Source organism: Colobus angolensis, unplaced genomic scaffold (genome assembly GCF_000951035.1).
Source record: "Colobus angolensis palliatus isolate OR3802 unplaced genomic scaffold, Cang.pa_1.0 Scaffold123, whole genome shotgun sequence".
In the NCBI taxonomy this organism is placed as follows: domain Eukaryota; kingdom Metazoa; phylum Chordata; class Mammalia; order Primates; family Cercopithecidae; genus Colobus; species Colobus angolensis.
Window position 1 is genome coordinate 6,844,021 of NW_012113475.1, and position 12,619 is coordinate 6,856,639.

The 12,619-nt window shown below is 35.7% G+C and overlaps 1 protein-coding gene across 2 annotated transcripts in view; it reads left to right on the forward strand.

The window, feature by feature from the left end:
- The window catches only part of BMPR1B (bone morphogenetic protein receptor, type IB), a 164,367-nt gene that overhangs the window by 49,071 nt on the left and 102,677 nt on the right, over positions 1 to 12,619 (forward strand). The window contains exon 1 of one of the 2 annotated variants that reach the window (XM_011932863.1): positions 8,102 to 8,189. The exons of the other annotated variant lie outside the window; for it this stretch is intronic. Within the exon in view, the coding sequence (XP_011788253.1) occupies positions 8,117 to 8,189 (73 nt within the window). The 5' untranslated portion in view covers positions 8,102 to 8,116. Of the gene's footprint in view, positions 1 to 8,101; positions 8,190 to 12,619 lie in introns of those variants that run through there. 2 annotated transcript variants of the gene reach the window in all.

Below are 12,619 nucleotides of genomic sequence, written 5' to 3' on the forward strand. Positions count from 1 at the left end.
GTGCACAGGCCATGCATATAATTATTATGTTCATAGCATGACATTAGCTTTTAAAAAGAATTTTGTGGTCGCTAGGTAAACGATATTGTAGTAGGTTTAAGGTATCAATCTATCATCAAATTCCATGAAGCATCTTTGTTTGATGGATTTGTTTGTGCTGATGCTGAAATCATGCCCTCCAAGTATAGAGTGTTGCAATAATTTAAGAGAACACAGTTTGGGGCTTATTTGTTCTTTTTCAAAAGCTACCTCAAATTCCTGGCATGAGCTGTGGGGAGGGGCAACAATAAAAGACAAACGTTAGAAGCCTGTATCAGAAAGTATCATCATATCTACACTATAATATTGGGGCTCTTGCCTGTTAGTAATGACAGTATTTGTATTAGGTGAAAAATGGTTTGTGCTGTTGACTAGTCTTCAATTTATTTAGCTATGCTCAGTTTTGTAACAAATGTACGTCCTCTATTTTATAAATGCCTTAAAAATATGTTTTGAGTATGATTGTTATAAAAGAAATTTTATATTTTTGGTTTTTAAAATATATGCTTAATAAAATGTCTTCAGGAAAGAAAATATAGCAATCTGCTAAAGCCATTGAGACCTGGTTTATAACAAAAGTCTTGAAATTTTAAAGCTGAAATGAATCTGATTGTCTCTTTATATTTGTATGCGAATTGTTTTTGTTGCTAGTGGTAACTATAGAGAATTTTTTGAAACAGCACCCTTTTAATAACAATGGTCTCCCCAAATATATTGTGGCATAGCTTTAAACTTTATTAAGTCTGTCTTGGACTCCCCCTTCCTCTCCCTGAGTAAATGGAAGAAAAGTTTGGCAGGCTCCATGCTGTGCACTTGATTGATGTCCAGAACATCTGAAGGACTTTTGTGTCCTGCCTGCTCTCCATGAGTGCATAATGTGTGAATACTTAAAGAAGGTCAGCCCTTATCACATGTAATCTAGGCCTGAAAGCAGATCCACAGTGACAGTCATATCCCGTAAGTAAGAACACAAATCATCCTCTACATGCTTTAGACAAGTTGTGGGATATTTTTTCTCTCTTTTTACCGCTTCCCACTCATGGAGGACCTTGGCAGAGCAATGAAAGCAGAGAGAAGACGTGCTCAGAATAATGTGTCACTCGTTCAAGGGAGAAAGGGATTGTTTATTTGTAATAATGTGATGGTCTTTCACTCTGCAGCTGAAGGGAGCTTTGGGTTGTTAATGACTAGTGATGTGGAATGCTGCAAATTAGAATGGGGTGGGGAGGCAGGAGGCAGCCTGAAAGAGGGCTGAAGTTGTGGTCTTTATAAACTCCAAAGTCAGGAAAAAACTTTTTGTACTGTGGGCTCTATTGTTAATTTTTTTTTTCTCATAGTGGAGTAGCTTTTCATGATAGTATGTAAGTGTTTAGTTAAAAGCCAGAATAATAAAACGAATTACCAGTGCAGTTCTGAGGTCACTTTTGTTTTTGGTACAACAGGTATGAAAGTTTGAAAAACATTTTAGTGCAAAGCTCTTGGTAGGACCTACAAGGCTATGGCTTCCAATAGGAAGAAGGAAATAACTGTTGTTATGATGTGCCTGTGTGTTTGGACAGAAGTTTAATTGAAAAGTAAATTTTATTCCAAACAGTATTAGCAGGGATGTTCACATGATAAAGAAAATAACACTCACCTTATTGTTCTCGTTAAGAATAACAAATATATTATTATGTTTTCTTAGATACAAAGGAAAATATTTTTCATCTTATTTCCAAAACTTTATTAGTTTCCTTTGAAATATAATCAGCGGCAAGAAGTAGTAGCTGCCAGTTTGCACAATGGAAAGTAACCTGTGCTTCCCTCCAGAAATGAAGACACTGCTTCCCATGTGTGTAGGATACAATCAGAACTTCTGATTATCGGCTACAAGGCTCTTCCTAACCTCCCCAGCCTACTTTTCCAGCCTAATTCCCCTGCGCTCTAGGCATAGCGAGCTTCTCCTGTTCTCTGCAAGCACTACTCTTTTTCTTACTCGTAAACGTACTGTACTGCCTGTTTTCTTTGCTTAGGTTTTCTTTGCCTTCCCTTCACCCAGTGAATTCCTACTTACCTTTGAAGACCCCGTTCAAATGCCTCCCCCACGCAAGTCCAACCCTCACCTTCAGGCAGAATTAATCTTTGTTTGTTCACTGTTTTTTCCATGTTTCCTCAGCATAGCAGACGGTTACTGTACTGCATTATCATTATTGGATTGTATGGTTGTCTTCACCCACGAGAGGATAAGCTTTGTCCTGAAGGCAGGTACTGTCTCTTTTTAATGTTCTCACGTCCGTTCAGTAGACACAGTCCCCCCAAATATAGCAAATAGTGAATGTTTTTGAGATAAAAACTGTATATAAACATAAAATCAGGAGATTTGGGGAGTTCCTATGTGAAAATGAATCACAAATGGAAATTGGTAGCAAGGTAGTCTCCATTTAAAATTCTTCAGTATACTTCTACTTAAAATGCATAGATATTTAATGAATTAAGTAAAAATGAATTGGATTAAAATAAATATTTAGTTTTTCAGGTATAATTTGACGTTTTTTTGAGGTGAGGTCTTGCTGTATTGCCCAGGCTAGTCTCGAACCCCTGGGCTTAAGCAGCCCTCTTGCCTCACCCTCCCTAATAGCTGGGACTATAACCAAGGACAAACCACTGTGTCCAGCTTTAATTGAATTTTTAAAATCTTGACTTGAGATATTTTGTATCCTTGATTTAATGATCACACAGTTTGTGACAGGAACAACTTGGCAAATGTTACATTGTAGCCTGTTATATTAGAGAACATTATTTTTATTAGCAAAGCTTTTCATGTGAGAGGCAAGAGAGAGATGAGTGAGAGTTGTCAGGAAATTACTAACATTTTCTGCTGTCTTCCTATGTTCTGGGTACTGTGTTCAGTAGTCTGTATTCCTTCATTTATGTAGTCAGTACACAATTTAACAGTCAGGTAATTAGCAGAGGGTTTAAATAATCTGCCCCAGATTATACGCATAGCACAAATAGGCTCTTTCTGCTGTATAGCAAAGACTCTGTAAATCTGGAATGTGTGAATGTCATTAGTAAGAATTCTGCAAATGACAAACAGTGATGTCCTACTCATATTAGTAGTACTCTCCATAGTGCTCCTTTTTCCTTCCTTTGCCCTTCTGTCAGGTGTACATTTTCAAATGGTGACCTTTCTTTTAATTTTCTCTCAGAGCTTTCTTTGAAGAGTCATTTGGTATATAAATTAACTTGCAAAATTAAGTTGGCTATCTCAGTAGAAGAAGAATGCCTCAGACAGAAACCGTTGTTATTCTCCTTTCTGGTATTTCTTCCTGTAGGTAAAGATGTAATTGAAGTTGAATCTATTGGAGCAGTTAAGCGAATCTGTGATGCAAGCTGCGCACGCAGGTATATAACCGTTTGGCACATTGGTTCTTTCTCTGCAGTCAACTCTGTGGTTAGGAGATTGAGAGTGAATGTTTAACTGCTATGAAACCCGTTTTTTAAAATAAACTTTTTATTTTATAATTGATTTAGAAAATTTCCAAAGGTAATATGGAGTCCTCATATACCCTTCACCCAGTTTCCCCTGCTTAGTATTTGACCTTACTTTGGAGCTCTGTATGTGTCACAGCTAGGAAAGGAACAATGGTGTATTACCAGCAACTAAGCTCCAAACTTTATTCAGATTTGTTTCCTCTCTCCCTTTTCATAATGCCATTTTTGTCTGTTCAAGGATCCCGTCTGGAAAGCCACTTTGCACTTAATCAACATGTCATCTTACTCTCTATTGGTTTGTAACTGTTTTTTTACACTTTCCTTGATAGTTTTAAGAAGTGATGATCAGATATTTTATTTAATGTTTCTGCAATGGAGTCGACCTGATGTATTTCTCATAGACTGGGGTGGTTGGTGTTGAGGGGGTAGATCATAGAGGTGAAGTGCCATTCTCATCATATCAGGGGTACCAGTTGTCAGCATGGCTTGTCTTCAGTCATGTTAACCTCGATCACCTGCCCAAGGGAGTGTTTGCCAGCTATTCCAGTGTAAAGTTATATTCCTTTTCATACTGTACTTCTTGGAAGCAAGTCACTAAGCACAGCTTAGAATCAAGAGTTGATTAAGCTCTGCTTCATGGAGCGAGAGTATCTAAATATATAAATTTTTTGAATTATTCTGAAAGGGAGATTTTTCCCATTCTACCATTGATTTACTTGGTTATCCAGTTACTAAATCTTTATTTTAAAGATAATTTCAACTTTTATTTTAGATTCAGGGGAAATGTGCGGGTTGTTACATGGGCATATTGTGTGTTGCTGAGGTTTGGGATCCAATTGATCCAGTCACCCTGGTAGTGAGCATAGTAGCCAGTAGTTTTTCAACCCTTGGCAGCCTGCCTGTCTCCTTCCCCACTCCAGTAGGCCCCAGTGTCTGTTGTTGCCATCTTTATGTCCATGTGTACCTAATGTTAAGTTCTCACTTTTAAGTGAGAATATGCAGTAATAGGGATACATCTGTTCCTGTGTTAATCTACTTAGGATAAATCCCTCCAGCTGCATCAGTGTTGCTAGGGTTTCATTCTTTTTTATGACACTGTAATATTCCATGGTGCATATGTATCATATTTTCTTTATCCAGTCTACTGATGATGGGTACCTCGGTTGATTTCATATCTTTGCTACTGTCAGTAGTGCTGCGATGAACATACAAGTACCCATGTCTTTTTGGTAGAACAATTTATTTTCTTTTGGATATATACCTGGTAATGGCTTTACTGAGTAGAATGGTAGTTGGTAGTACTGTTTTAACTTGTTTGAGAAATCTCCAAACTGCTTTCCACGGTGGCTGAACTAATTTATATTCCCACAAACAATGTATAAGCATCCCCTTTGCTCCGCAGCCTTGCCAGCATTTGTGGATTTTTGACTTTTTAGTAATAGCCTTTCTGACTGGTGTAAGATGGTATTTCACTATGGTTTTGATTTGCATTTCTCTGATAGTGGTGTTGAACATTCTTTTCATGTGTTTCTTGGCCTTTCGTATGTCTTCTTTTGAGAAGCATCTGTTCATGTTGTTTGCCCACTTTTTAATGTGGTTATTTGTGTTTTGCTTGTGGAATTGTGAAACCAGTTCTTGACCTGGTACAGATAGAGGCTTAATTAGATTGGATGTTGGAAATTAAAATATAAACTGTAGATAAAAATATGTACATTAGGGTGAGTGGGTTAAATCGTAGGCAAATCTGGGTTGTTTTGCTAACTTAGACTTTTGATCTACATAATAGGAGTTTCATGAGATTTTTTGAACCAAGTAGTCAGGGGCCTAATATGCCTTTTATAGAAGATCCCCTTCATTGTTGGCACCTAGCATATGTTAATAATTAAGTTTAAAATGGAGGAAATTAATAGGTGTACATTTTGATTTTTTAAAATATTACTAAATGAAAGAAATAGGTATTAACAAAAAGTTTGACTAAGTGGAAACCTCTCCTCCTACATTTAATCTTGTTTTCACTCTCCCTCACCTAGTTGGAAGGTGAGGTTCAGAGATTCATCCTACATGCTGAAGTCCAAAAGTCTTTTTGGAGATGGGGTCTTGCTCTGTCACCCAGGCAGATTGCAGTGGTGTGATCATAGCTCACTGCAGGCTGGAACTCCTGGCCTAAAAAAATTCCTCCTATCTTAGCTTCCCCAATAATTGGGAATACAGGTATGAACCACCATACCCAGCTAATTAAAAAAAATTATTTTAGAGACAGGGTCTTGCTATGTTGCTCAGGCTGGATTGAACTCCTGGCATTAGGTAATCCTCTTGCCTCAGCCTCTCAAGTAGCTGGGATTACAGGTACGAGTCAATGTGCCCAGCATAAATTTTTTTTTTTGAAATTCATATATTCCAAACTCTGTAACCTGTATTCAAAGTCCTGCACAATTTGGTTCCACTCTGTCTAGCTTTCTTTCCAGCCACTTACTAATAGGAGCTGTCTGTTCCAGTAAGATTGTCCTCATGCTATTGCACAAATTGAAAATTCATTTCTACCTGTAAACCTTGCTCATATAATTTCTTTCCTCTCAACTTCTGTAGTGCTGTGTAAGTTCAATTCATCTTTCAGCATCCAGCTCTCCCTGCAGTCTGGGCCCAGTCTGTTCCATCCTCTGCTTGGAATTTCCATGTTTATTCTGTTGGGGCCACTTCATCTTAAAATGTCTTACATTTTTACTTAATTATTTCTTATATACTTATTTTGTGGTATTATAACCTTCTTGAGGAGCTAAGTCAGCTTGCACATAGTTCAAAATCAGAAATGGTTGCTGATGTGAATTCTTTTGAACTGAATTAGGATTCTGGGGAGAGAGCAGAGATTCTGTCTTTAACTTTCAGCCATTTATAGAAGCCCATATTGGGGAAATGTGAGCAGTGGGAGCTGTCCCACATTTCAGCTATTCACTTCTTGCCCCAGAGCTCAAGTCTGGATTCCAAATTGGCAGTGGAACCATGTTGTGAATGTGGCTCTGAGCCCAACATAGAAGGTTTGAAAAGCAGATTCTATTGCTTGATTTTTGTCTGTTTTTCCCACATATCCCTCTGCTCCTGATCATCCTTACTCATTTTACTATATACCAATCTCTTTTCCTAACTAAAAGGGATATGGATAAGTATTACTCAAAGACAGTTCTTTTTAATCACCACCAACTTCCATCTTTCTGATAAGTAAGTTGCATGGCTTCTGTGAAATGCAGAATGTGTAGTTTATTAAGCCCAGAGTAGTTTAAGGTTTCCTACATGGTTAAAATTCTGTATTTTGGTAAAATTTCATGAAAGTACTTATGAAAGTATAAATTGAGAGTGTCGATTGGTTGTAGTATGTGTAAAATCATCAAAACAAAACATTGTTGGGCTTTCCTAAACTAGAGAGTAGATTTGAATGGTACCTAGTGGAATAGTGCTGAGAGGTGCAGGATGGGGTCAGGAGTAGGGGCAAATGAGGGGTGTCTTTTGAAAGTGAGAAGAAAGCAGAGATTCTTTTTCCAAGAAAAGATTTTTTTAAATATCAAGTAAACATATAATGATGATATCTTAGATACAACCATTGTAATACATTTGCTACTCATAAATCCTTTTTCAGATAAACTGATGGGATTTAACAATAACGTCTGTTTGTATTTGTCTATGGTAACATTGTAGTTTCTACATATACTGACAATTCATTTATCTTTCTTGGTGTTCTTTTATTATTGACAGTTCTCAGAGTAAAACAAAAACAAATTTGAAAAAAATTCTTTATCATTCAATATCATGGCAAATGAAACTTCACAAAAATGTTCATAATTTACATTGAGAAACAGTTACAGTTAAAATCTAAAAAGTGGAAAAACTTGCAATGGTTTTATTTACATAATAAAGTCGGTTAGGGTAACAGCACTTAAAACTATAGTCATAACTGAAATATCTTAACTTTCAACATTTATTAGTGATTACTTTTACATGTGACCCTTTTCATATCTGTGCACTTGATTCAAGGTTATTCGCTTCATTATTTATCTGTTGACGTAGTGTGAGTAAACTGCTGTAACATAATACTTTGATCTGTTGCACTATTTCTGGCATTTCATTAAGTAAAAATATTATTTCTTGTTTTCTTTTTACATTTCTCAGTTAAAATTCTTAGCAGAGAAAATAAATGCTGGTAAAAGAAAAACTATTTTATGACAGCAACGTTTTAAATGAGGTTTGCTATGGATTCCCTTCATAGCTGCCCGAGAGATTTGGGGGACAGGGGTATTGCCAGTGCAGAGTGAAGCCCCGGCGTGTGCTAGCCCTTGTGTGGGCAGCTGCATCAGGCTCCTTTCTTAAGAAAACAGTCCAGCTCAGGGTCCTCACCGCCCTTTGTTGTCCTCCCCACGAGGTGATCAGTTGAAGTCTCTGTGGTGACAGAACCAGTTTGTAACAGGCTTGTCTTTCACGGTCCTGTCTCAGGGTTGCTGGCAGGCTTGCGAGAAGATCTGACAAGAGTGGCAGCAGAAGAGTCTCAGTGAAAGACGGAAAGGCAAGAAACAGGAGGCTTAAACAGGCAGGGCACATTGACTGCTCTGCTGCTGCAATGGGTTGGCTGGAAGAACTAAACTGGCAGCTTCACATTTTCTTGCTCATTCTTCTCTCTATGCACACAAGGGGTAAGAAGATCAGTGCCCTCCACTACAGTGCTGACAAGGCTGAGTTAGAGTCTAATTTTGTGGCTTTTATCACAAAAGGGAAAGTTCAGGCCAGAAGTTCAGTGTCTATAAAGTTCCATCCCCCATCCTCCAACTGTTTTGTAATTTTACTACTTTCTCTATTACGGCAAGGCTTTCTAAGTAGTCTGTTAGAATAATTTTAAAGAGACTTAACATTTCTATTTTCTCTAACAATTGAGAATTAAATGCAGTTCAACTTGGAACTTTAGGAAATTCATTCTCAATATACTGTGACAGTTTATGTGTGAAGAATTTAAGAAAATAGCAATTCTAACAAACTTTTTCCTGATCATTTTAGTTTGAATACTATTAGATTTTTATAGGTTAGTTTTCTTTGAAGTTCATCATTTTTGTATGGTTGCATTGAGTAAATCTACCTTTGCAATGGCAATAATTATAGTTCATGAGTATGTCAAATGTTTGTTCACCTTTAAGAACAGGGGCTTGCTTTGTGATAATTTTGTTCAGAGGAATTATTATTTTATCAAGTTGACTAAAATATAGAAAATGTTAAAACTTATTTAAAATTTTTGAATTAAAGTAATTTTAAGAGTAGAGCTATTTTCAAATGAGAAGAAAGCTAATGAACTGGATATGATATAACAGGCTGTGGTAGTGACTGCAAAGAAGGAGTTATAAGGTTGGAAATAAGGAAATAATGGCTTTATAAAATTAAGCCAAATGATAAAGGAAATATGTATGAGATTGAAATATATTTATACTTCAACTTTATGTACTTGTGGATGCGTATTATAGAACTAACTTGGCTGTATTATTTATCAGAAGAGTATGTACTTTTGATTGGGATTTACAGGATTCAGATTTTCATCATCTCAAAGTGTCCTGTGACACTATTAAGATACTGTGTTCTGTGGCTTGGCCCTATGGAAAGTGTTTTTAATTTCAGTATATGTAAATATATATTTTTACTTATACCGTATACATAAGTTTAATTTTTGTGTATTGATATGAAGGAATGATAGGTATTTCGTCGACCTAGTTTGCTAGTTTATTCTCTAAAAATTGTTATAATCTGGTACCCTGTAGGGAGAATAGAAAGACTTCAGGGAAGCTGTGTCTTAAGAGTGTTCCAGGAAGCTCAAAGCATGATATATGTGAGGTAAAATTCTAATTCCTCTATTCTAGCTACTACTGCTTCTTCATTGCCTGGGGGTCATTTTTTATTCTCTTTTAGCATTTTCTTTGAAATACATGAATACTTGGCTTTAGTATTGAGTTATGCCAATAAAAAGCAAAGAGGCCATATGCTACAGGCAGAATCTTTGGATCATAAAATGCTAACCTTAGAATGTACCTTAACATAATGTGGTATAAAATAATGTCTTAATATCTTATTTCTTCCAGTGAGGAAGTTGACATCCAGAGACCTTACTTGTCTTCTTCTAGGTCATATAGGTGAAGGGAACCTTTTTAAAAAGCTCCCTTTGCAGGGCACCGTGTGTGTGTGTGTGTGTGTGTGTGTGTGTGATGTGCCTCTACTTAATTTATCTTATAACATAGTATCATAGTGGCTAAGAGTACAAATTCTGGACCCAGAATGCCTGGTTTTGAATCTTAGCTCTGCCACTCACTAGTTGCATGAAATCAATTAAATTATCTTACGGTTGTCTCAGTTTCCACAACTGTAAAATAGGGATAATAATTATATTTACTATCGATTTGACTATTAAATGAGTAAATATATATAAGCACTTAGAATAGTGTCTGGCACATAATATTACCTGAAAGTTTGCTGTTGTTAGTATCATTATTAATAATTAATTTATGCAAAAATAGGGAACCAAGCTAGAAATGTACAATGAGATAGGACTGTGAACATCCAACAGGTCATCTTAGTGTGATGAACATGGTGAATCCCAGTTGATTTTCCCAGCTGTGTCACCAATTGACTTTTTTTGTTGAGGAATTACTCTCTGTAACTTTCTATAAAATACACTTGATGTTGTTTATTTATTTATTTATTTTTTGCCCTGATAAATACAGAATGTGCTATAAACAGGGAAGGACTATGAGATTAGCCAAAATTAAGCCACTTAGATTATTAAGTTAAATATTCATTGACAACATCTAACACGCTTGACAATTATTAATTTCGCATCTACTTCAGTGAGAATGATGATCACAGAAAAGGAAAATACGGAGCACTGATAAATGATATGTTCATGACTTTTAAGTGAATGACAAAGCCAAGATTAATATTCTGAGATCTTACATCCATATTTAAAATGTCTTTCAAAATGACAACTTGAGACATTTGGAGAATATGAGCATCAGGTGCATAAAAATATTTTGTTAATTAAATACATGGAAACCTGAAAGATTTATATGAAGGAATAGGTATAATATTGCAGTTCCACCTGAAGTGGTACAAAGCTCTGCAAAGTCACAATAAGTGGAAAGAAGAACTCTTCCTACTTGGGATAGAAGCAAGGGTGACCTATGTGTATGGTAACTCATCAACCTAAATCTTACCACTGCCTAGCTATTACCTTAAATGTTTTACTCGGAAGAGATACAGGCTTTGAAAAAGGAGGCATGAGTACATCTTGGTAGAGGTCTTGAACTTCAAGTTTTTAAATACTGGAATATTGTGATTGCTTCAGAAACATATTTTTACATCTAGGGAAATGGGGAATTGCCTTCCTAAAAGTGAAAATGTGACCTGTAATGATCAGAATCTGTAGTGTTCATTTCTACTTGAAATGGATTATGTTTAGATTGAGCTACTTGTACTACCCTGCCCCTTTATTCTCCAAACATAGTAGAGACTCACAGGCAGTCATAATGAATATAGTGCAATGTGTAAACAGTACTAAAACGTTGAATATAGTGCAATGTATAAACAGTATTTAAAGCATCATTTTGTTCACTACCATTCTTCTTAAGTTCTGTTAAGGGAATTTAGTAAACTTATAAAGATGATAGACTGACAGACCTGAAAACTAAAGGACTCTGGGTTTGTTGTTCTAACACAATGGTGGCAACAATGTACCTGTCCTGACGAGGATAGGCCTCATCATGTTCCCACATTTAAGATGGTGAAATTTTCATTTGGTTCCCTGTTAAATGTACATGTGAAAGTATCTACAATTTTTCTCCCATAAAATAATGCTAATAAGCCATTAAAGCAATCAGATTAAATAAAAGTTGGCAGCCACATTTATTTTAGGAGCAATTCTGCATCAATAAAGATACAGGAAAACAAGGTGAGATAGGAAGTAGAAATCCACTCTTTTGTGAATACAGGAAAAATTTTCAAACCCAGTGATCAAAACCAGATCCAAGTCTCCATGGTCCCTACAGTTTTATATAACCTGGATTTTATATACCACCTCTCTGTTGCCAGGCCATATTCCTTGGATTTCCTATTGTCATATTTATGTCAGGCCTAGATGAGACTAATTTAAAATTCAAAAAGTATGTCATAATTTTTTTTTTAGTATAATTAGGGCAAATAGAGAATCCAATAAGAGGAGGATAACAAACATCAAACATGGCTGTGAATATGTAGTTTCACAATTAGAATGATAATATTGCTATGCGGCATCAGTTTTTGGTAATATTTTGAGTGAAAAATGATCCTTATTACCATATGGCAAAATATACTGAAAATCTGAACTGTTAGACCAACACAGCTGTTAAATGCATAAATGTGGTTATGTGTTTAAAATGTTTTCTACTACAGCTATTATGTGGCATTTCTTAATCTCAGGCTATTAATCGGCAGTAACTGCAAGTTGTGGTGAGCATCACAGATGTAAGAAATTTGATCTCTGGTAATTTACCTGGGAATAAAATGACTAAACTATAGTTTTCAGCTTAAGTTCTGCTCATTAGATTGGATAATACATTCACATAATTGCCGAGGACAGGCTGAAATTATTTGGTTTCACCTTTTTTTATAAGTTATTTTCAAAATGCTGGCAACCGTATGCAAGTCTTATATGTGTATAAATATCTGTACATATATAATTCAAACCTGTAAATTACAAATACATGAAGGCTTTTGAAAAAACTTTGAAACATCAAAATAACTCAAATCAGTTTGTTTTTCCTCTGTAAGCCAATTGAATTTGAAATAACATTGTATAAATATTTTATTGATTTAGAACATTGTACAAATCTTTCATTGATTTAGAATTGCCAGAAATAAATCTATGAATTCTTCCCCCAACTTTTCAAATGCATATCTGTTTTTAGAATTCCTATAGGCATTTGAACAAATCCTCAAATAAGATAAAATATTGACAACTAATTATAGAACAATTATCTTAATCAGCTAAATTTTCTGTCAAGCTTTCTTATTGCTGCATTTCAGGTCCAGATAGACTCCTTTGGTCTTGATTATT